The 23,080-nt window shown below is 36.9% G+C and overlaps 2 protein-coding genes across 6 annotated transcripts; both read right to left on the bottom strand.

Annotated features, from left to right (window-relative positions):
* Positions 1-509: 509 nt before the first annotated feature.
* Positions 510-11,299, bottom strand: LOC121234292 (dolichol-phosphate mannose synthase subunit 2-like). 5 transcript variants are annotated; one of them, XM_041130183.1, is made up of 5 exons: positions 8,303-9,146; positions 5,806-6,027; positions 5,522-5,767; positions 990-1,103; positions 510-858 (listed from the first exon to the last, which is right to left on the bottom strand). In XM_041130183.1, exons 4-5 carry the CDS (start codon positions 1,077-1,079, stop codon positions 706-708), a joined length of 243 nt encoding a protein of 80 aa, XP_040986117.1. In that variant the 5' UTR covers positions 1,080-1,103; positions 5,522-5,767; positions 5,806-6,027; positions 8,303-9,146; the 3' UTR covers positions 510-705. The 5 variants fall into 5 exon arrangements, with proteins under 5 accessions (XP_040986117.1, XP_040986116.1, XP_040986118.1 ...); XM_041130182.1 differs by lacking the exons at positions 5,522-5,767; positions 5,806-6,027; positions 8,303-9,146 and adding exons at positions 1,875-1,963; positions 2,046-2,087; XM_041130184.1 differs by lacking the exons at positions 5,522-5,767; positions 5,806-6,027; positions 8,303-9,146 and adding an exon at positions 11,250-11,299.
* Positions 11,300-12,226: 927 nt separating this feature from the next.
* LOC121234291 lies at positions 12,227-17,066 on the bottom strand. The gene is made up of 2 exons (XM_041130179.1): positions 16,799-17,066; positions 12,227-13,015 (listed from the first exon to the last, which is right to left on the bottom strand). Exons 1-2 carry the CDS (start codon positions 16,927-16,929, stop codon positions 12,550-12,552), a joined length of 597 nt encoding a protein of 198 aa, XP_040986113.1. The 5' UTR covers positions 16,930-17,066; the 3' UTR covers positions 12,227-12,549.
* Positions 17,067-23,080: the final 6,014 nt, after the last annotated feature.

Here is a 23,080-nt window from a genome sequence, read left to right as displayed (position 1 = left end):
TTTTTCCATGTATATAAAACACGTAAATAAAATTGAGCTACAAACTGACAGAGGAATTTTATTCCCAAAAAAAGCTTGAACATCATAAACTTTTTTTTTTTAGGCACCAGAGACCTTTCTACTTCCACTTGATGATCTAGATACAAGCTTAATTGAGTTCCACAGAAATGTCGAAATTAGCTAAGAATTCAGAGTAAATTGAAAAATAGAAATATAAGATGCAAATACCTTGAGTTCCAAAGCAATGATATAAGATAACAATCCTATGATTTGTCAAACAGCCCATAAAATTTTCTCAGTAATTATTCTACACTCGAAGTATCTCGTTTAGTACTATCAAGTTGATCAATTGCGTTACCTGTGCTACCCAACAGAGCACACCAAATGCAAGGAAAACAATCATGCGATCTGTGGCGTGATAACAACCATGGGCAAATCATAAGCAAAATGCAGTACATTAAGCAGTTCACGTATAAATTTCAAAAATGAGTTTCAACCCTAAAATGATATGACGAAATGTGAGCTTCAGATAGTAGTAGAATGTAGAAAGGATACAGATCTATTCACAAAATCAGCATGCTGCAACAAATCCAAAACTAAAACACTCGGCCAGATTAGAAAATGTTCTAGAATAAAGGCAAAATGAACAAGACAAATAAGTTACATCTTTGAGTTGCTGTAAAAAATGACAAATAAGTACTTCCATCATGCCTTCTTCTTTTGGGATTTGAGCATCACAAATCCAATGAATACACATGGCAAACAAAGTAGTACCACACCCGCAAATACAGGTATTAGTATAGCATATTCTTGTGGTAGGAAATGCTGGTGGATGAAGTGATCACTGTCTACAAATGGCTGAAAGATAACAAGAGATGAATACACAACATTAATTGGAAGTTCTTACGGTACAGTATGGTTCTTTAGTTTTTGTGTATATTAAATAAAGAGAGTTCGAGAGGGAGAAATTAAGTTGAAGGCAAACTGACCAGAATTATGACCCAGAAAGTATAATATGTGAATATGGATAAGCTGACAAAAGATAACAGAAGCCCAACTGCTCTGTCTGCTAATTCCATTTTGATGTCTGTGGCTCTCAGTGCCTGTAATGTAAGCACAAAGAAGACAAAAAAGGAATTTCATATGTTGTAGGCAGACACTTTTATCAAACATTAACAAGCACCCTAGCATCAGATACAAAGGGTAGCCGTAAACCCCCCACCCCCACACCAAAGGACATCCTACACACCAACCACAAGGGAAACCATAACAAGAACAACATAACCCTGAAATTGGAGGGAAATCATAGCCTTGGAATTAAATATTTAGTTCCTAGGTATATTAATGAGATTGGAATTGAAATGTTCAAATTCCTAATCCAGACACTAGTTATAGTTTCAATTCTGAGCAAACAAATGAGTAGGACTGAGCTCCAACTCCGACGGAGTCAAAGTAGTAGTTTCCGGCCTCCAACTCGGAGGAAAATTCTTGCTCCGACTCCGATCAGAGGTCGAAGCTCCGACCGTTTATTGGGCTAACTCAAGGCCCTTTTCCAACTTCAGGGCTCACCAAAGCCCAATTCCGAACCTATAAAAAAATATTGAAAAAATAATAAAAAAACTTAAATACAACAGTTCAAAAACTAAATAACATGTAGCTATAAGTTATAACAGTCTCATTTATTACAACACTGAACATTGAGTTAGAGATAACTAAATAAACACTAAACAGTAAACATTGTAAACAGTTAACAACACGTGCACTTGTGCAACAAGGATTTCACTCAATGGTCATACCTGAAATGAAGATAGAAAATCGCAATCAATACAAGGAAAAAAACTGAGAACACGGTAAAAGTAGAATTTGATTCTCACCAATAAATGGGGTTCTCCATAGTCCATAGTCCCTCAACTTCATCCAAACTCTCAGTCATCGGCAATTATGTTAGAGTTCACAATTAGGTCTATAAAATCATAAAAAGTAGAAGTTAAATAAATGAAATATTAAAAATAATTAAATAATCATTTAAAAGCATATAAAGTTACCCGATTCAAGCCTAAAACTCTCAGCATCAATGCTAATGATATCTAGTCCAATAGGCATTTCGCTTATCCAATTCTGTGTGCAAACGAGGGCCTCCACGGTTGATGGTGACAATGAGCTCCGATAAGCATCCAACACGCAACCTCCAGTGCTAAATGCCGACTCCGAGGCAACCGTAGTGACAGGAATAGCTAACACATCTCGAGCTATACGAGAAAGGACTGGATACTTAGCGGAATTAACCTTCCACCAAGTTAATAACTGAAATACATCACTAGGTGTCTCAACAGCTTCCATAAAATATCGTTCAACCTCAGATGTACACTGCATAATATTCCTTGTTGTAATGAGTTGATGATACTGCTGCATGATACGATAGCCTCTAACCCTTACGGATGGGTCAATATCACCTAAGGAAGCTGTCGACCCCGTCGACCTCGAATGTGAGGAGCTACCAGCTGCAGATGAAGGCTGACAACTATTGCTATAGTGATTATATAGGTCATCAATATCACTTTTTAGCACTCTAATAAACTCTGCAGCCTTCACTGCCCCGAGGACGGAATTTACCCAAAATTCTAAAATAGCCAACTTATATCGGGGGTCAAGGATCACAGCCACAAATAGTAATCTATTTATCTTCTCAATATTCTCTCAATATTTATCATATTTGGTCTTCATCCTCGCAGTCATAGCAGATAACAATCCTCTAGAATCAGCACAACTATTTTTCAAGTGGAAGTGAAGCTCCGAGAGCTCGCTGAAGTACAAGTTCGCAGTCGTATATTTGGATCCAAATATCCGCATAGTTATGTCATAAAAAAATTTCAAGAATTGAATAAGGTACCTCACACTAGTCCAATCATGTGCGTCTGGCGCACTGAGCCCCTGTCCTGCCAGCTCCAACAAAGCATACCTCAAGCCCTCATCCTCGACCTCCATCTGCTCGAACGCTCTTTGATACTTCTGTGCCACATCCAACATTATGTATGTAGAGTTCCATCGAGTCGGAACGTCCAAGCACAACATACTAGAACATCCAATTTGAAGTTGTTCTGTTATTGCCTTAAACTTGGCAAGCCTTTGGGGGGAAGCCCTCACATATCGCACAATGCTGCGAACTCTGGTAATGGAATCATCAATCTCTTTTAACCCCTCAACAACTATGAGGTTGATGATATGAGCAAAGCATCGAATATGAATAAAGTGGTGCTGACGAATGACATCATCTTTTATCCTCATATTCTGCTTGAACCAATCAATTGCAGTGTCATTGGCACTGGATTGTCAACTGTAATACACAGCACTTTTCGAATTCCCCAATCCTTTATACAATCATCCATTTTCGCCCCAATGGATGCACCATTATGATCAATAATTTCTTTGAAGCCAATAATTCGGTTATGCAAACTCCACTCACTGTCAATGTAGTGTGTTGTAATACACATGTAGCAAACGTTCTGTATGGACGTCCATGTGTTAGTCGTAAATGAAACTCTCTGGCCAGTGGTAATAAACATCTTCTTCATCTCCGCCTTTTCCTTCGCATGCCTCTTCATACAATCTCGCATCACTGTATACCGTGATGGAATGGGAAATCGTGGCTCAATAGTTTGTACAAACTTTCGGAAGCCTCTTTTGTCAACCGTGGTAAAAGGCATCTCATCAGTAATTATCATATATTCAAGCATTTTCCTCAACATTTTCTCACTGTATTGAGGGATGACCAATTTCTTAACCTGTGGCATTGCAGATGCAGGTGGTAGATCTAGATCGTCCTCAATACCCATCTCCTCCTCATTAAAAGCATTCTCATCTTCTATGTCTACTGGGAGTGGGAATTGACTGCTTGCACAAGAAGTAGCTGCTCTAGAAGTGGGTCCTGATGTCGGTGTAGGACTAGGAACTGTGCCATCCGGATCTCCTAGTGGAGTCCCACTAGGTGTAGCATCCATATCTATCAACTTCTTTGTACTGAAAAAATGAAATAGAAGCAAAGAAATTAGAGTCATGATGTTGATAAAAAAGAACAATTAAAAACTAACAACCAAACGTTATCTTTATCTAATGTCTTTTTTTGTTTCTATATATTAGTATTGTTGCAATTCCTAGAAAAATAATTGAGCCAAATGAGTATAACACTAGTGTTATACTTGACCATACGGGCTATTTATCACAACAAAAAAGTATAACACTAGTGTTGAAAGTAAGAAATTCTTACTTTATCCAAGTTATATATACCGTTTTAATGTTTTGGTAAGTGAACACAAGCAATTCCCAAATTTACTAAAGCGTCAACCAAGTTATTCCCTTCTTTGTAGGTATGGATTAATTCAAAAGGAAATAAAGAATGGATGGTATGTATATTTCAATTCACATTTCAAATACTTGGAAAGAGGTTCTTATTTTTTGTTAAACCAATTCGCAACAAGAATCCATCTCCACAACTAATTTTAAAATTTGAAGCTGATAGCATGATAATAACCCCAATGGCAAGAAAAACCATAAATAATTATTTCTAATCAAACCCTAAGGGGTAGCTCAGCTAGTCCGGCCTTGGGTTTGCTCCCCAATGGTCACCAATTTGAGTCCCCTTAAGGCCACTGGAGGTTTACCTGATCGTTAACTTCAGGGCCTCGTGAGATTAGTCGAGATGCGCGCAAGCTGGCCCGGACACCCTCAGTTATCAAAAAAAATAATAATAATTTCTAATCATATCCCCAACAATTTCAATGGCAGAATTTCCTTTTGAAGCCCATCAATTAGCATAGGATTGTGAATGATGTATTTGGACTTGAGCTTCAGCAGCTAAGGTGTCTTTCTTGCAAAAGCTATGGTCTCTCACTAGTGATTCACCAATAAAATTAGTTCAAAAAACAAAAGTTGGTTAAAATACACTAAGCCTGCAGCCATTTACAAATGAGCAAGGAAATAGGCAACTGCTTGCATATATTGCTACAAGGTTTATTGGGAGTTCTTTTAAGTTTGGGACATGTGAGGCTCCTGCTCATGTAATCAGACAACTGAAAACTCATCTCCAACAGCAGGAACAAATCTGTAAGGGTATGCTTACAAAACAGACATGGTTCAACTAACCCAAAACTATAACTTCCATGGTTGCAGTGGTGCTGAACCGAGCAGTTGCAAACACATTTTGACTGACTTTCAGTTGGGATGTATCCTTCATTTAAGGATCACCGAGTGAAATAGTTTCATTTTCCAACTTCCTTTCACAAAGCACAACTAGTATTGGTCCGTCCAGTGGACAACTACACTGTCTTTTGCGAGAGTCTTTTGCATGCTCTTACTTGGGTACTATTCTTTACAACTACACAAGTGCCATTTCAGTGATTTCACGGTGTTCCACATTTACAAGCAACCCAACATCCAGGCAACCCAACATCATGGCAAAAAATAAAAATTGCGAAATTTAATTAATTTAGGGCTCGGAGTCTCGGACTACACTAAGTATACTTACCAGTTATGGCGTCGCAAAGGCTAAACAGCGCAAACAACGGCAAGATCAGTGGATCACGATAGCAAACAGGAACGGAGCAGAGTGAGGGGAACAAAGAAGATTCAGAAGAAGGGAGAGAGTGAGGGGAAGAAGAAGGAAGAAGGGGGGTCCTGCGTTTTGGACCCCCGTGTGAAGAAACGACGTCGTTCCACACTAAGTGGAACGACATCGTTTATTTATTTATTTTTTAAAAAACTAGATGTAAAACTCATCGTTTTACATCTAGTTTTTCTTTTTAAAAAAACATCAGAGTTCGGAGTTCAAAGCTTCATGAAGCTTCGAACTCCAACTCCGAATTCTGACAACTCCAACTCCGTCAAAGTTAGAAACTTAGCGGAGGTCGGACGGAGTCGGAGTAGGCGGAGGGTTTGCACAGCCCTACAAATGAGGCTTCAATACCAAGTCAAATCACATAGAGGAGGAACTTACCCAGCCATTAAATAATGACCGGTGCATCCTCATGTAACCTGTAACACCCCGTATTTCAGTGTATTTTTACTGAAGGATTATTTTTGATTGTTCAAAAATTTATCCTCTTATTTTAAAATTGGTTGGATTTTTAGTAAGTTTATTTCTATGATTTTAATTTGGTGAAAATTATTTTTATGTGCTTTCCAAATATTTATTTACTGTTATGCATTTAAATTGCTTTTAATATTTAAATTAATTACCGTGGGATTTAATTATTTCAATTTGACTTTACCATTACGTTTAAATTACTTTATTTAACTTGTGGTTTTAAAATCATCTCCGTTGGATCATTTTTATGACCCAAGTTATGAGGATTGGACCTCATTTCTTTTCCCTCCTTTTTTCTTTCCTTCCTTTTTCTTTTCTTTCTTTTCTTTTTCTTCCTTATTTCCTCTCCTTCCCGCGCACTCCCTCTCCCTCCCTCTCTCTCCGTCCGTTCTTCCTCACCGCCCAGCCCGCCGCCGTCGCGCCGCCGTGCGCGACACCGCCCAGCCGACCAGCTCCCCCTCCCTCCGGCGACCTCACCTCCCAAACCTCAGCCCCTACCTCGACGCCGGTAGCCCACACGCCCCCCACGAAGCCGCGGGCCACCTTCACGCCAGCGCCGCCGTGAGCCGGCGGTGGCCCTCACCGCCCAGCCCATTAGCTTCCCCAGCCGCCGGCGACCTCACCCCACCAATCTCACCTCCATCCGTGCCGCCGTTAACCACCAGTAGCTCTTCGAAGCCGCGGCACTCCTTCCGCCGTTGCGCCGCCGTCGCACCACCATTGGCCACCATCTTCCTACCACTTCATCCCCGACCTCTTGGCAACCCATTGGACCCAACCCCACCTCCGATCCGTCACCGGTGAAGCTCCACCAACTACATTTCCGATTTGGGCATTTTGGTCTTCTACCGCCCATTCCGCCGCCACCCACGGCAAACCACCACCACCATTGGCTTCACCGACCTCCCTAGGCCCTACCCTATCAATCTTGGGTCTTCGTTTGTCCTCGTTGAAAAGTGGGTATCTGTGACCCACGGCCACAGTGTATTTTACACTGTGGTGTTGCTCAGAAATCACCACTCGCAACTTCGAGATCCTCCGGAAATTATTATATTGCACTGTAAGTATTTTTCTTAAAGAACTTTCGTGATTTAAATATATTTTTGCACTAACACATATTATCTGTGAATTGGTTTGTTTTGCCGGACTGAGTCCGAGGAGTTTCGGGGGTCGGATGGATTGTGGACGGAGTTGTGTTTGTTTGCATTGTGAATTGTGGTTGTTGGTTATGACTTGTTCACGTACATCGCATATTGCATGCATGATCATGTTTGTAAAGAAAACTGGATTTTCGTGTATTGCATACATGTTCATGTATTAATTGGATTTGGATTTTCATGTGAGTAAAAGGAAAAGAGACTGTAGGGATGGTGGTAAGCAGGGATGGTGGTTGTGTCCCGCCTGTGATTCCCGCCTACAGTGCTCTGTTAAGTATTTATTGTGTGTAAAGGAACTGTAGGGATGGTGGTAAGCAGGGATGGTGGTAGAGTCCCGCCTGTGATTCCCGCCTACGGTGCACGCGGTAGGGATGGTGGTAAGCAGGGATGGTGGTTGTGTCCCGCCTGTGATTCCCGCCTACGGTGCACGCGGTAGGAATGGTGGTAAGCAGGGACGGTGGTAGAGTCCCGCCTGCGATTTCCGCCTACAGTGTCCGATAAATGGATTGTTTGTGTGAATCATTTTATGAGAAAATGTTTTACGGTTATTTTGGGCCAAAATGGGATTTTTTGACGTGTGTTGGAAATAATCATTTTTCTGGGAAAAAAATGATATTTTATGGCTAAATGTATTTTGCTATATTGTTGGTTGCATTAATGTATTTTTATCCCGAGAGTTGTTTGGTTTATACTTACCTGTGGTACCATTTTATGGTATCGCAGATTTTGATGCAGATGATAATGACGAGCCTTAGCTTGGCTCCGTTGGAGGAGTGATCTGGGATTGCTCCTGTTTAGTGAGTTATGTGTTTTTATCAGTTTATGTATTTACCTTTTGTATTATATTTGGGATGACTGTATATTTATTTTTTTTAAAAGATAAATTGTGTTAAATATTTGTATTTAAATTCTGGTACTTATTTGACTATCCGCTGCGTTATTTTATTTGTACACTGTTGCATGTACACACACTGGCACTTCGTTGGGATGTGTGACCGTGTTGTCACCATCCTGGCGTCTCGATCCCTGTGTATTTATATAAGGGGGATTGGGGGCGCCACATAACCTGAATTCGGGTGACAGGACATTCAACATGAGACAGAAAAAGGTAAGTAAAAAGAGGGGAAAACTAGTAGACGCATGAACAGGAGAACAACATCTAAGAATAAAACCACCCACACTGGATTGATATTGGAGTTGCCTTGTCAAGAGTAACTGACTGATCACATATCACCTATCATTTCCATCAACAATGCCAGATCTTTGAGCTTTGGAAAGTATCGACACATTCAGTTCAAAGCTGCAAGATCTTGGCATAATTAAAATGCTTATCCAACATTCTAAAAAAACAAGAATACCAGGTAGCTCTATCATTCTTTTTTACAAAACATCTTGTCATGATCCTGCCCCCTCTTCTCTCTCTTACTCTTTCTAGACTATGTTCTATCAATTTTATAACAACAATCTCCAACATGCATGGACCAGATTCTTCAAGAATTGTTTTGACCTAATAAAACCACCCCTCTTCATGATGTTATGATATTTAGCACCTAAGAGATCAGTGAATCAACTACAATCAATTCCACAATTAACTTCAGAGTCAAAAGAAACCTGCGCTCTTGAAAAAAGACATGTAACCTGCACTCTGGATCTCTTTCATGTTCCAATAACAGGGGCATATATTTTTTTTGATAGGTAATTACAGGGGCATATTCAAAACACTTAATCCCGTTTTCGAATTTCTGATTTTAACCACAGAATTCAAGCTCCCACAGCATAATTTAAGCATTCCTTTTCCAAAAAATCTATACCATGAACGAATAAAATAGCCAGCCCTCGTCTCATCTTCCACTTGAGATAAGCAATGCAGCATTTCCCTCAAACTCTAGTTTCGGATGACCAACATAGAAACAAACATCCCCACCCCCCAGAAAAAAAAAAAAAAAAAAAAAAAAAAAAAAAAAAAAAACCACCCACTTGTTTTGACTGCAGGTACTTTGTTTTATATTTAAGTATCACCTTTTTTTTCCTTTCCTCATTCAAAGCTAATTCATATCTTGTCAAAATCACACATTTCAGTTAAAGCATGCGCCTGACCTTTAATTCAATTTAGATGATGTCCTTCTCAGTAGTTCTGTCCCTCGTTAGGTATTTTTCAAAGCATCTCTACTGACCTACCAGATACGCTAACCTCTGATCATAATGTTGTTAATTTGTCTTCTCAACAGACCATTAAACTTGATCAGTTTTCAAACTCATTCACCATTTACATCTTTGACATCCTAATTCCCTCATCCCCCACTCCCAACCAACCTCTCTCCCCCCCCCCAAGAGAAAGAAAAAGGAAGGAAACAAGTAGGAAAAACAAGAAGCCATGCATCCATATCCTATATTAATAGTTAGCCCCGAGTAACTAAAATAATTTAAGATTAATATTCTCAAAGGTCGACCCCTTGGCAGCAAGAAAAACTGATCTTGTGCAATACTTAGGCGATCTCTTTCCTACCAAGGTATGCAAACTGCACTTGAACCACTGATGCACGAACTGGTACTGTTGTACAAGAGCAATTACACATTCCCTTGGCCTCTGATTAGTTCACTTGCCAGCAAGGGAAGGTATCCATCCAGGCAGTTCCTAATCAACTGACATTGGAGAACCCGATTCTTATCGAAATGCCTTTATAGAGGACGCTACCCAAGGAATTGAAAATCTGAAATGGGCTGATGGTGGAGACTAGAATGAAGGAAATAAAACCGTGAGTTAGAAGGATTCCTTGCATTGCTACAAAGGCCAACTCACTTGGCCACTCCATATGATTCTTTAATTTGAATTCCGTCTCCAAGCTTCCCCTTTAGTGCACGCTAACAAGTAAAGAGGCTTTGTGGTTTTTCCATAATCCAATCCACTACAAACCAAATGAACCATGGCATACATAGCTACACCAAAGGACCATGTAATATTGAAATGGCACACCCACAGCCGCCCATGGCTGATGAGGTAAATTCAACTGGCCATGGGACTAGCCAATCATGTGGGGACAGCCTATGTAAAGAAATTGAATCTACCAACTCCCTCGAGTTCACTTGCAAGGCCCAAGGCTGAAGAATCAATAGAATTGACTTTGTCGTTGCAAAAGGAATCAAGGAGGAACATCTAGAAGCCCCGCTTTGCTCCGTTGGTATAGTAAGAAAAGAAAGGCAATCAGTTTGAAGGCTATGGAGATAGGATCACAGTTGTCAAAAGGTGAAACTTGAGTTTTATTGCAGGGGGAGCTAATGCACAATCATTTTCAATAAGGGTTGTCAGAACCTAGGTGCCCCGAGTTGACAAGAGATGAGCTATAGAGGTGGCCGGGCAGTTACCAGATAGAATAGTCTTACGTGTCCTAGGTCGATAAAAAGCAAGCAAGAAGAGCTGCATACAATAGGAAAGATATTAATCCAAAATTTTAAGAGGTTTGGATTTCTTACAATAGCATCGAACATTCTTGAGAATAGAGATTTAACTGTCAAGAAATAAAATTGTTCTCACTGAAACCAAATAACAACGACCAAAGTCCGTGAAATTGGAATGGTAGTAGTGAAAGTGCCAGCCACATCAGAATTAAAGACATCACCTTAAAACACACAATAACCTTAAATGAGTTATGCTATCTATTATACCCACATTCTACTCTCACTGCACTGTGCTGACGAGGAGCTGTCCAATTTATGCTATCTACAAAATCTCACGCCTTAGTATGTTATCACAATTTATGGTAGAAAAACTACAACTTTCAAATCCCGAATCAATTCTAATGAAACATAATTTTCTACCACCAAAAACCACAAATTAATTAGCTTCCTTACAAGTGCCCTCACTCGCGCAGCTTCATCAAGAAAGAGAGAGATAACTTATCTTACATTTAATAAATAAATAAATAAGAGAGAGAGAGAGAGAGGTAGTCCTCACAATCCACATCGTAATTTTCCATATGTGAATCAAACGAACGGAAAAGGTAGCTGTAGATTACCTGTTAGGCCCGCCGGAGAAAGTCGATGGCAAATGTTTTGTTATATTGTAATGGACTCACTGCAGTAGACCGTACAATGAGAAAATATTAAAATAGAGTGTAACGCAGGTAGATGATGAAGATGGAAGCTACAGTACTTCCATTGATGATAACTTGGATTTTCGAGGAACCCAAAACCTCCCAAACAGAATTACAATTCTTCCAGATTTTACATGCCTATTCCCGAATTCCCTTCCCTACCTTATTGGCGTGATTCTAACAGAATACTAATGAAAAGACATAAAAGACCTTAGCTGATAAAACACAGCGTTTCAGAGTATTAAATCAAACTGCACCGTTTTGCATTATTCTAGATAAAGGATGTAAACTTGCTGAAACGACACCGCATATTTCTTCCCCTACGCACCGTTTAACAATCATACGAAATGCCCCCATTCCCTTTCTGCTTCTTCATTTACCCTAGCCACCCGATTTCCATCTTCCCCAAATCAAGCTCGCCCCTTTTTCCTTCTTCTCCCATGACACTCTTCATCAGTACCCTAACATATATCTTGTAAAAGAGGAATTGATTTCTGGCTACGATCAGCCGTTTGAAGAACGAATGAAAACTTGGAAAGGGTCTTACTTGGATTTAGATAATCGACCCGAGGACCCGTGAGTATCGGGTTTGGCTTTGGAACGTGCCTGCGCCCTGCCCTCTTGTTATTGTGAGGAGCTTCGGAGTTTATTGAGACGAACCGCACCAATATAAATATACCATGTCGTAAACGTAATATCTTGATTTAAAAATTAAAAAAATAAAAAAATTATGCACCGAAACGAACAAAGAAGATATGTTCATGCTCATAATAATTGGGTGATCATGTAAACGGGTCATCCGGATTTAATTCGAGTTCGTATTAAATTGATTCAAATCTACGTATCAAAGATTGCTAGCTCAACGTATGACCACAATGATAACCAAATGAGAAACAGCATTGCATTAGAAAATGACAAGCTTTTTCTTATTACTAATACGTCTCTGATCTCAAGCAGCAGCTAGTTCTCTGATAAAGAGAGTGAATATACAAAAACCATGGAGAAGATAAGAAGGAAAAATCTTCACGGCGATGAATCATAAAATTGTTCTAGCCATCAGTTTTTCGCATTGTCCTACCATCAAACTCAGAAACCAAAAACCAACTCTTCTGTGGTTCGAAAGTCTTTTTGCTCTTGTAAGAAACATAGTTTTGATCACCTTATAAGCAAGCAACCTTCTCTAATTATTTAAATGAAAAAACAGAGATTCTCGATTTCACATTTAGTTTTGTAGCATCCACTGCATAATGTCTTTCCGAAGACCTCCTCCCTCCGACCAACCTCTTGAATAATCTGATCTTAAAACTTCCATCCCAGAGAAGTGCCTATACTGGGTCATAGTCCCAGCCGGCTTTGGTGGCCGCACCATCATTGAAATGGTTGGAAAAGGCTTTGGCAAAATATTTCTCGATGAAGTAAACAGCTGCCTACCAGAATCCTGTTTTCTCGATGTTTGGTTCCCAACAGGAGGTTTCAGATTGGAGTTGTTCACCTTCTTTGTCATACTCAAGCCTGACCTAGCACCATCAGAGGGTTCCCCAGGAGAAGAACCCCGAATCTGAGCTGATGGTTTCATTCGGTCAAGCCATCTCAGAATCCAGTTACCGACATTTCGACCAACTTCTATGTCCCTCTCTTGTATGTTATGGTGAACCTTGACTGCTATATTAAATACAGCGCGTGTTCGTCTGTGAGAGGAAGGAAAAAATTGTAAGAGTCCTGGTGATGTCATTGATAATAGTTCCAAACTAACAGCACCCGTGAAATATATAGGTAGTTTCCAAAACTAGAAAAATAGCAATAGTAGTAGTCCAAAATAAGTAACAAATACAGCTGTTGTATATTTAAACCCTAACGCCAGTGTAAATTGGCCATTATATTTTAAAGTTCCCAGAGAAAGTTGTTGGGTTAGAGAGGCTCTGGTCCCTGGACTTCCAAAAAATACCAGTGGACCAAACCCAGCTTGTGATTTAAAAATAATGCGCTTCAATACATTTCCAGATGACAAATCGACAATGAAGAATGAACCCTTCTCCATGCTCCTTCATGAAGACAATATTAATGGAGATAACTTTCTAATCTAACTTGTGGCATGAAAGAGATTGATGGAAGTAGGTTACATATTCAAGTACTTCTGATCTGATCAACCCCAGAGAGTAAATTGTTTACACTCCGCCAAACAAAAAAAATGAACAACAAAGAAACTTTAATCCAGGCAACCAAGATATATATCCAGCATATGTAATTAAACATAGACAGGGTTCGATAACAACCTAATACAGGATAGGAGCAACATCGGATTTTGGGTTTCAAAGATGATAAAGGGAACAGAAAAAGTCTGATACTTTTAAGAATAACTTTGTGCATTTAGAAGTGTCACAATGCTGTATCAAAAAAAATAAAAGGTGTCACAATGATGATGATAAAAGATAAAAGTTTGTGAAAGAAGGCTTCATTGCAGCCACAAAACCTAACATAATTAACATGAAGGTACTTGCAAAAGTTCTTTTTCGCATTAAGGGCTAGGCAGAGCCCAAAAAAAATATTCTTATTTTTTTTGCAAGTCCCAGTGATGCCATATTCTTGCGGTTTGCATTGTTTAAAAATTAATCTACGCCACATCATCTATCCTGTATATTTGCAATGTCTTCATCTTCATATCAATGTGTGAAGACTTATGCTACAGCTAAATATGTAAGCCCAACACCTCGTTCAGGTTCAAAATCAGCAAAAAGAAACCACAAAAAGTAACAAGGATTTGCAGCTGGCACCAGCTGAAGAAATAAGCATTTGCATGTTTCATTGTCAAAAGAATTGTGAATAATACATTTTATTATTCAAAAGGCTCAATAATGGTGAATACCACAAGATGGAGGAGTATTAATTGTACAGAGAAAACCAAGGTTTCTGATACTGGAAAATAAGTTGGAGGTGTATAATAAGCAAGGTTTCTGATACCAGAAAATCTAGAGAAAAGCAAGACAGCGAGCAAAACAGGAAAAAAAAAAAACCCAAAGAATAGATCACACACATGATCCAAAAGAAACCCCTCTAAGGAACACACAATCACCAATTAAGGACAATTCCCATGAGATACAAAGTACGAAAACCCACTCACCCCTCAATGGAAAAAATAGTCTGAGATACGTAACACTGAAAAGAAGAGAACTCCTCTTCAAAAAAGCCAAGGGCTTAGACTTCTACTTTTCAAATGTTAATTGAAAATACATACACAGCAAAACTTTACATAGGCCAAGTTTGGAGTGGTCTCCAGATATAAATGAGAATTACAATAATATCGTTAAACTTGCAGAGAAAGAAAAAGATACAAACACCAATATACCCTGAAACGTGAAGACCAGACAAAATACTTGTAGACAAAGCAAAAGAGATAAGTTCCAAAAAAATAAACCCCTTAAAAAGACAAATCATCTATCCTACAAATCCATGTCAGTTTCTTACCCCAACAATGGAGGTCTCAGATTCTACTGACCCTTTGGCCTAGCTTTTGTTCTTTATGACCCATCAACTAATAAAGGACAACCCTTAAACCCATTGGTATTCATTGCCCACTTACATCAGATTCATGATAAGGATAGCATATAGAAGTAAAATGGCAAGCATGTGGAAGCAGAAAGCATATACTGATAGTGCACTGTTTTTGTTTTCTCTAGCTGGACTGGCAAAAGAATTGTTGACTATCATCCAAGGGGGTACTGTCTTCATCGGTGTGTATAAAGGGTCGGCAACAAGACTATTAAACCAAACCACCAACCATAATAGTCACTTTTAAAGGAGTCGCAGACATCACGGTAATTGCACTGAAAAATTCCATTAAAGATTAAAGCTCCATCTCAATGCTCCTATAATCTCACTAAAGTCAAAAGTGATTTTTTTTTAGGTCAGGTGCAAGTCAAAAGTAATTTTCATAATTTTCATTTTTCATTACAACACAAACTGACAAAGTCAATCAGTGGGGGAAAAGTAATCCAACAAAAAAATATTGCAGAAACTACATACTTGGACAACAATTAAAACTGTTAGCCTGCAAGTCATCTTAGACCCTTTTTTATTTAATCAAGAGTGTAATTTTGTCATTTTGTTTTTCAAAAGTATCAAGTCGAAATTCCCATTAGTAAAAATCTATTACCAATATAATTTCAAAGGCAGTTCTTATGTTTCTATTAAGCCACCTCATCATTCCTCTAATTAATTTTATTCTTATATTATTCCCTTAAAATTTATTACCTGTTACATATTTAATTTTGAAAGCATTAACTCATCATTATTATTAATCATTTTATATTATTTATCCATCTCCACTATGCTCAAGAGAAAAAAACCCTTCATGTCACATTCTAGTCATATATTCTTCCTTTTCATACATTCAATTCATATTCTTGTGTTGCCTATTTCCACCCTTGGTGCGTTTGGAGTTGTACAAAAGGACCATTTTAAATTAGCGCATTTATCACTACTTACGAGTTATAATTTTTTATGAAATGCAAGATGAATTACTTAAGTTTACTGAGAATCGTGAATTTTATAGCCGCAAAGAGAATTAATGGACTAATTATGGTAGGAAAATCAATAAAGCCAATATTGAACGCCTTTAGAATGACTAGCATTATACAGTTGCTAAAACACTCGCCAAAACAAGCATATAAAACTATGAGAGAACTCTCCAAACTCAAATAATAGTTATTTTAAAAAACAACAAGATATAGACAATATTTTGCATACAGCATTCATTTGCCTTCTAACTTCTATGTAGCTGCATGCTATATTCTTAATACGAAGTTTGCTTAAGGAAAAAAAACTACCAATAACCATCACATAGAACAATTCTCATTCTTGAAACTATAACCATTCCCACGCATCGAGCGCGTATAGGACTAGTATAACTAACAACTCAAGCTGCCTCTTTAAATAACTTCACTGTCATAACTCCTTGAAAATTAATTACTCTTTAAAAACAAGCATAAAAAGGAAGAAAATTAATCAAAAGTTATTTTGAACATCCCACAAGTAGCTTATCAGTGTTTCTTTCTCCCTTTCCCACTCTATTTTTGTTTTTTTTTTTTTTTTTTCAATACATCAGACCCCAGATTTTTACATTCACTAATAATCCATGCAATATTTATTCAAAAATTAAAATCACAATTACACACAAGCACACGCTCAGAGTATCCTCGCGCAATCTAGTATCTAAGCTTAAGCATTGTATTAGAACCCATTGATTCAGATACCTAGCTGAATGATCCCAAAATATAGAGTTTATTCTGAATCATATGTTTAAACTAACCAAATGTGCGAATCAAAGTGGACAGGTGCCGCCGACCCCCTAGAGAGTTCCACAACGACCAATATAGTAGATATTAGCATCAAACAATGATAAAGAACACTTCCACACCCAGCTTTTCAAACAATGATAAAGAAGCCGATAACGCCACAGACGTAAAGTACGATACCTGTGAAGAAACTGGCGGATCTTAGAGTGCTTAGGGCTGATGACCTTGCGTTGAATCTTCAGAGCGAGCCTGTACGTTCGCTTCAGACCCAAGAAATACGCAGTGGCCAACGTGATCTCCCACAGCACCATTCTCTCTGTCTGTCTCTCTCTCTCTCTGGGGCTCTCTGTTCGTGTTTTGAATTAGTTTACTATTTATTTACTCCTTTCGTTTCTCGCAAGTAATTCCAATTACCCTGTCTGAATTTTCCGTCTCACTGGCGTCTCTCGGTCCTTGTTAGCTAAGAGCTAACGTCACCGATCACAGGCGAAATCGAGACCGTTGTTTTGTATCTGCTCTATCCGAGCCGTCGGCTTTATCTTTTCTACCTCCTTAAGCGGCTAGCTGGGCCGGGCTTCTGAGAGTGACAAGGCCCAAATACTTTGATGTTGGAAGATGAGCCGTGGAAACTTGGAGAATATTCTACTAATTCTAGTGCAAAAATTCGTATACAAAAATTTGATGGCATCCTTCCGGTGCCTTTGTGCGGACATTTGTTTTGGATCTTTACTATAACTATAACTATATTTGAAAGAGTATCGCTAAATCTATAAAAAAAATTATATAAAATAATTTTATAAATTGACGTGATCTCATTCAATCTGTTAAATCTATTTTATAATAAAAATAATTTTACAAACTAACGAACCACATTAATTTATGATATTATTTTTATATAATTTTTTTATAGTTAAAGTATTTCTCTATTTTAAATAAGGGGTATTTTTATAAAATAATTTATAAAAATAATATTACTTTATTTAAATATTCTCATTTTAAAATATAATATATATAAAAAATTGTAAAAAAGAGTATACATGTATCATTACTCATTTGTTTTAAAATTTATTATCAGCAGCTTTCTTTTTTTTTTTCTTTTTTTTTTTTCTTTTTTGAGGCAATTATATATTTTAAATGCCCGTGTTTTATGTGTTGAATAGATGCTTTCTAAATATACCTAGAAATAGTTCAGATCTTAGTTTTGAGGTCATCTTGCAAAATAAGAAAGACAAATTTTTAAAGATTAGTGTTACAAGCTTATGTGTACTTATATTTTTATTTATAATTTTACTTATAATACTTATTTTGTTAGTTTTCTTTTAAAATTTAGATTTTGAATTTCAAATTTTATAATTTTCAGCATATCAATAACTGATATGTGAAGAAGTAAATTTTTTGTAAGTTCTTTTTAAATACATTTAGCATTTTCTTTTTTAAAATAATAAGTGTTATTTATCATCTTTTCTTATCATCATGCTCTTCTAATATAGAGTATCATTCATTACTTATCATCTAATCACGTAACTCGTATAAGAGGGTGATGAAAATATGGTAATTAAATGGAAGATGAATAGGTTTTTTTTTTTTCAAATTAATCAGCTCATTAGGACTAAGCGGATACTCTAATAATTAAGTCAAGTTAGTAAACTATTCAAAGATGAATAATGATACACGTATAACTATTTATATAACTGTGTTTTAAATTAAAGGTATTTCTGTAAAATGATATTATTTTTATAAGTTATTTTACAAAAATCTCCACTATTTAAAATATAATTGTATAAAAAATTACAAAAAAAAGTTATATTTGTATCATTTTTTTTTAAGATAAATCAAAGTGAAGTGAGCATGAAGAGGAAATGCTGCTTCTGCGGTGTTATGTACCTGATTTTTGTGGAGTGCCCCCCTTTAATTGAGTTTTTCTTAATTTTGGTGCTTGAACTCCTCCAATGTGGCTAGCTTGTAGCTATATTCTAGAAGGAGTTGATAGACTTGCAATTTATTGACAATTTATATATAATTTTAAATATAATAATATTTTTATTATATTTAAATCTATCAAATCAAAAGTAAAATTAAAATAAAATCTAAAATAATATTATTTTATTATATAATTATAAACTTGTAGAAAATGGGCTTGGGCATTTGTTGTTCATGTGGCGGGCTCCATGAATGGGCCTAATCGTCTCCTTATTAGTTCTCGCGCTTCTCTCGGCTGACATCTATATAACTATTCGGGTAATGGGTTTTGCGTATCTGCAACCGAAATTGCTTTTGTCGGCCTTTAAGCATGTGTCCCAACCATTTATTGAACCTCTCTGGATCATTCCTAGACAAGTCATACCTAACAGAAAAGATATTTGTAATCGTAAATTGTATAATTATTATATAATTGTTTTGAAAAAAAATAAATAAAATATGAGATCTATATGAAAAAAATTAATTTTTTAATAGTAGACTCTATTTTTTTTCAAAACAATTATACAGCGTTTACACATTTTACGATTGTATATAGAATTATTCTATATCTAAATGCTTAATTTTCTTTCAATGTGGTCTCATGGCCAATGCCTCGTGATGGCATCTAACGACTGGCATCTTAGGAGTTAATAGAGTTTGTAGATGTAATTTTTTGGCATGGTTGAAGTTGAACAATTCGGTTGAATGATCTATGATGATTACTTGGACATTAATATCATACTCGGATGCTCATCTATGAATTAGTTAATAAATAAATCATATGAAATGTAAATAAATAGAGAGATGTAAAGATTTACCTAGTTCAACATGAAATTTGGTGACAAAATTCACTATATTTAGTGATTATATAATCTCTCGTGGCCTGGCATAGTTCTCACATAGCCCAACAGAGTTGTATGCTTTTTCCGTTACAATTTCTTCCGAATGTGAAGGTCTACACCTTTTTGGGGAATGGAGCCGATCTCTAATCTTCTTTTTTAGACAATTGGGTTAGTCTCAATTTTAAATGCCCCAATGCCAATCTCGCCAGGGGGATATATAATTGACCTCTTTGGTATAAATGTGCATTCTGTATTGGAAACATACTAGATGCCAATGGTTGTTGAAGGGCTAATCCTAGTGGATGCGGCATTCGAATTATCCATATCGTGTAGGGGTGACAAATCGCGTTTGTGTCGTGTCAAGTTAGGAACATTCGACTCTATAGGTAAATTCGAACCCGACCCATTAAGCTCAACGCGTCAAACTTTCAAATTCTAACCCAACCCATTTAGATAACGGGTTGTGTTGTGTCACACTTTTTGACTCGTTTAATAATTAATTAGAAATAAATTAACACAACATGACCCATTTAAACTTGTTTCATGTAAATGGGTTGAACTAACATACATAACTCATTTGACCTGATTAAAATAATTTCATATAAAAAGTTAAAATCTATATTTATCAGTAGCCACAATATCTTAAAAAATATATATCAATATTTTAAGTTTTAATATATAATAAAATCAATTTTACAAACCATACAATAACAAATATGAACATAGGTCTAAAATTACAATCCCAACAATAAAAATAATAAAAATATAAGCATAATAAGAAATATCAATATTACAACTTTACAATAATAAAATTTTAATTTTGAAATAAAATCTAAACGGATTGAAATGGGTTGATTTCATGATAAGCAGGTTGACCCGTTATTGACCTGTTAATAAATCGTGTTTTAACAGATTAACTTGATCGTTTTGACCCAAATCCGTTAACATCAAACTCGGATTCGCTAATTTTATGTTGTGTTCGTGTTGAATTTACAGGTCATGTAACGTCACAATGAATGCACAAACCACATCTAAACCCATATTTTAAGAGAACTAATTAATGGTACCTATAAGTGTGGGATTCTATCGCACCTTATCTCATTATCGTTGGGTGCCAATGAAGTTCTCAATGAGCAAAGCTCTTGATTAAAGAAAAAGAGAAGATGATCTTCCCCAAGCAACATTCCCGGTCAACTGAGTAGCAACAGTCAATTAATTAACCCCACGGCTTTGAGGAACTGTAAGGGAAAAAGCGTTCCATTGACTATCGACCATAATACGATTTTCTTCCCCATGCTCTCTCCCTTGGTGTATCTCATAGAACATTTTACAAGTTTAATCATCAGTGTCCATCGATTTTTAGGGCCAACTTAATCATCAGTATCTAATGATATATGCAAGTCTCAAATGCATAAGTCTCAAGTAAACCTTTTATAAAAAAGTGAATCTCATTATAGAAAAGTATGAAAAACTTACTTTTTCTGAGTGGGGCCCACATGTTTATTAAAGGATTGTACAAGGTTTGTATATTTGAGACTTGAACCAAACATTACTTATTCTTGAGTCTTTTGCTTGTCGTGCAAGAGGAACTGGTTGATGGTCTAACCTATTTTGAGGCATGATCATCATCACTATCTATTTTAAAATGAAATGGACTTTCTTCTTCACATATTTTAAGTTCTAAATAAGTATCACTCTTCATAGAATGAAATATTTATGTGGTAAGGTTGCATTTGTTTCAACAAAATAATTTCTTTTTGAGGGTCATAAAAAAACTTCCCAAGGGAAATCCTCGATTATCTATGCTTGGCAGCTATCTCTAGAAATAATGTTAAAGTGACATGCTACTTAGCATCCTATTTGATAGCCATTTTTTACTACCATCAACAAAAATATTTCAGCCAATCATATTTGACAAACATCAATTAAAAAAAGTCATTTTCATTTATATAAATTGCAAAGTATTGAAGAAAATCGTTTTTGTTCATGGTTGTAAAAAGTAGTTGTCAAATGAAATGCTATGTATATTTATTTTCATGTCAAAAATATTATTGTTTGTTTGCATTGATAGACATGGGTTGGATGCTGATGCTTGGGGGAGAGGGTTGGGTTTCGGAAAACGGATTGCTCCCCTTGAGAAATATAAATTGCTTTATGCATATAATGTCATTTTGTTGTTGGACGTGGACTGGATATCATTTTTGGGTAGCTAGCTTTTTATTTCCTTTTCCAATATCGGAAAATGTATAAACATAAGAACACACACAGTTTGGTTCCAAAACAGTCACTCAAGTTACAAAACAAATTTCTAAGAGTGTGCAAAGACAAGACTTTGGTTGTGCAAATACCAACAAACACCCTAAAAAAAATATATCACTTGATGCCAATCTCATCTCTTATAAACTCTATAGAGATCTTTTATAATTGATAGTAGGATGGTCGGGATGCATTTAATACCGTGCAAGTATCGGGTGAATAGCTCTGATATTGTCCTAGTAGTCAAGGGCTCTAGCAGCCATTTTGGTGACAAGTGGGTCATGGATTCAGCTTGTCCATTTCATATGTGTCCCAAGAAGGATTGGTTTATTACCTACAAATCAATCAATGGTGATTCCGTTTTGGTTGGGAATGATATGGCTTGTAATATTATTGGAATTAGTTCAATCAAGATTAAGAAGTATGATAGAACCTTTAGAAGTTTGTCTAATGTTTGGCATATTCCATCTTTGAAGAAAAATCTTATATCTTTGGGCATTCTTGATTCCTTTGGTTATCAATATTCTACTGCAAGTGGAGTCATTTGAGTCTACAATGACTCTTCGATGGTAATGACAGGGGAGAAGACAGATGGTGAGACATTGATTGGTGTAGTTGTATATTCAGACGTTCCAGATTCAGGTATTACTCGTTTATACACATGTGATTAAGCCATATGGGTGAACGAGTGTGGTCATTTGTGAGTATGCAGCTTTTGCTCTGTGTGATCAGAAGATAGGGAAGCTTTATTTTTTGTGTTGGCATTGTATTCTTGTGAAGTAGTGCAGAATCAGGTTTACTGCACTTTATTTGTTCTAATTGTTGGGATACATCTTATGCAAGGTGGTGCCCTGTTTGTACTCATATTGTTTGATGACAATTTTGAAGAAAGGCTGGACTTATTTTCCAGTGAATGACGTGTTTGATGTGTTCAAGCACTTGAGAAGGTTAGTGGTTTACAAACAAGAAGGTATATATTTTTTTAGACCGTACAGTTGGGTCCGCTCCACAGAAACGTGGTAACTGAACATATAAATTGGATTCTTGAGGAGAGCTTGTAGTATGCTTTTGGTATGTCAGGCTTGTCTAAAGATTGGGTAAAGCGGTCAATACAACTTGCTATTGGGTGAACCTTCCTTCTTCCACAGATTTTCAGTTGTTGTTTCCACAAGAAATGAAAGCAAGGTTATAGCAAGAATGTGGAATTGCTAGGAGAGTTTCACAATAGAGTGCATGTGGTACTCTTGATCATGCTATTGGAAAGGAGCATGATTCTGATTTTGGCATTGGCACATAGTGAGAACAAGTCTACGGTTTCATCTGGTAGATAGATGAGGCAGTTTGGCCACCTTAGGGATATGTTCATGCTGACTTTGTGGTGTTCTTACTTTGGTAGATAATATTC

The sequence above is a fragment of the Juglans microcarpa x Juglans regia genome, chromosome 6D (genome assembly GCF_004785595.1).
Source record: "Juglans microcarpa x Juglans regia isolate MS1-56 chromosome 6D, Jm3101_v1.0, whole genome shotgun sequence".
NCBI lineage: Eukaryota > Viridiplantae > Streptophyta > Magnoliopsida > Fagales > Juglandaceae > Juglans > Juglans microcarpa x Juglans regia.
This window is presented reverse-complemented; position numbering and strand designations above follow the sequence as displayed.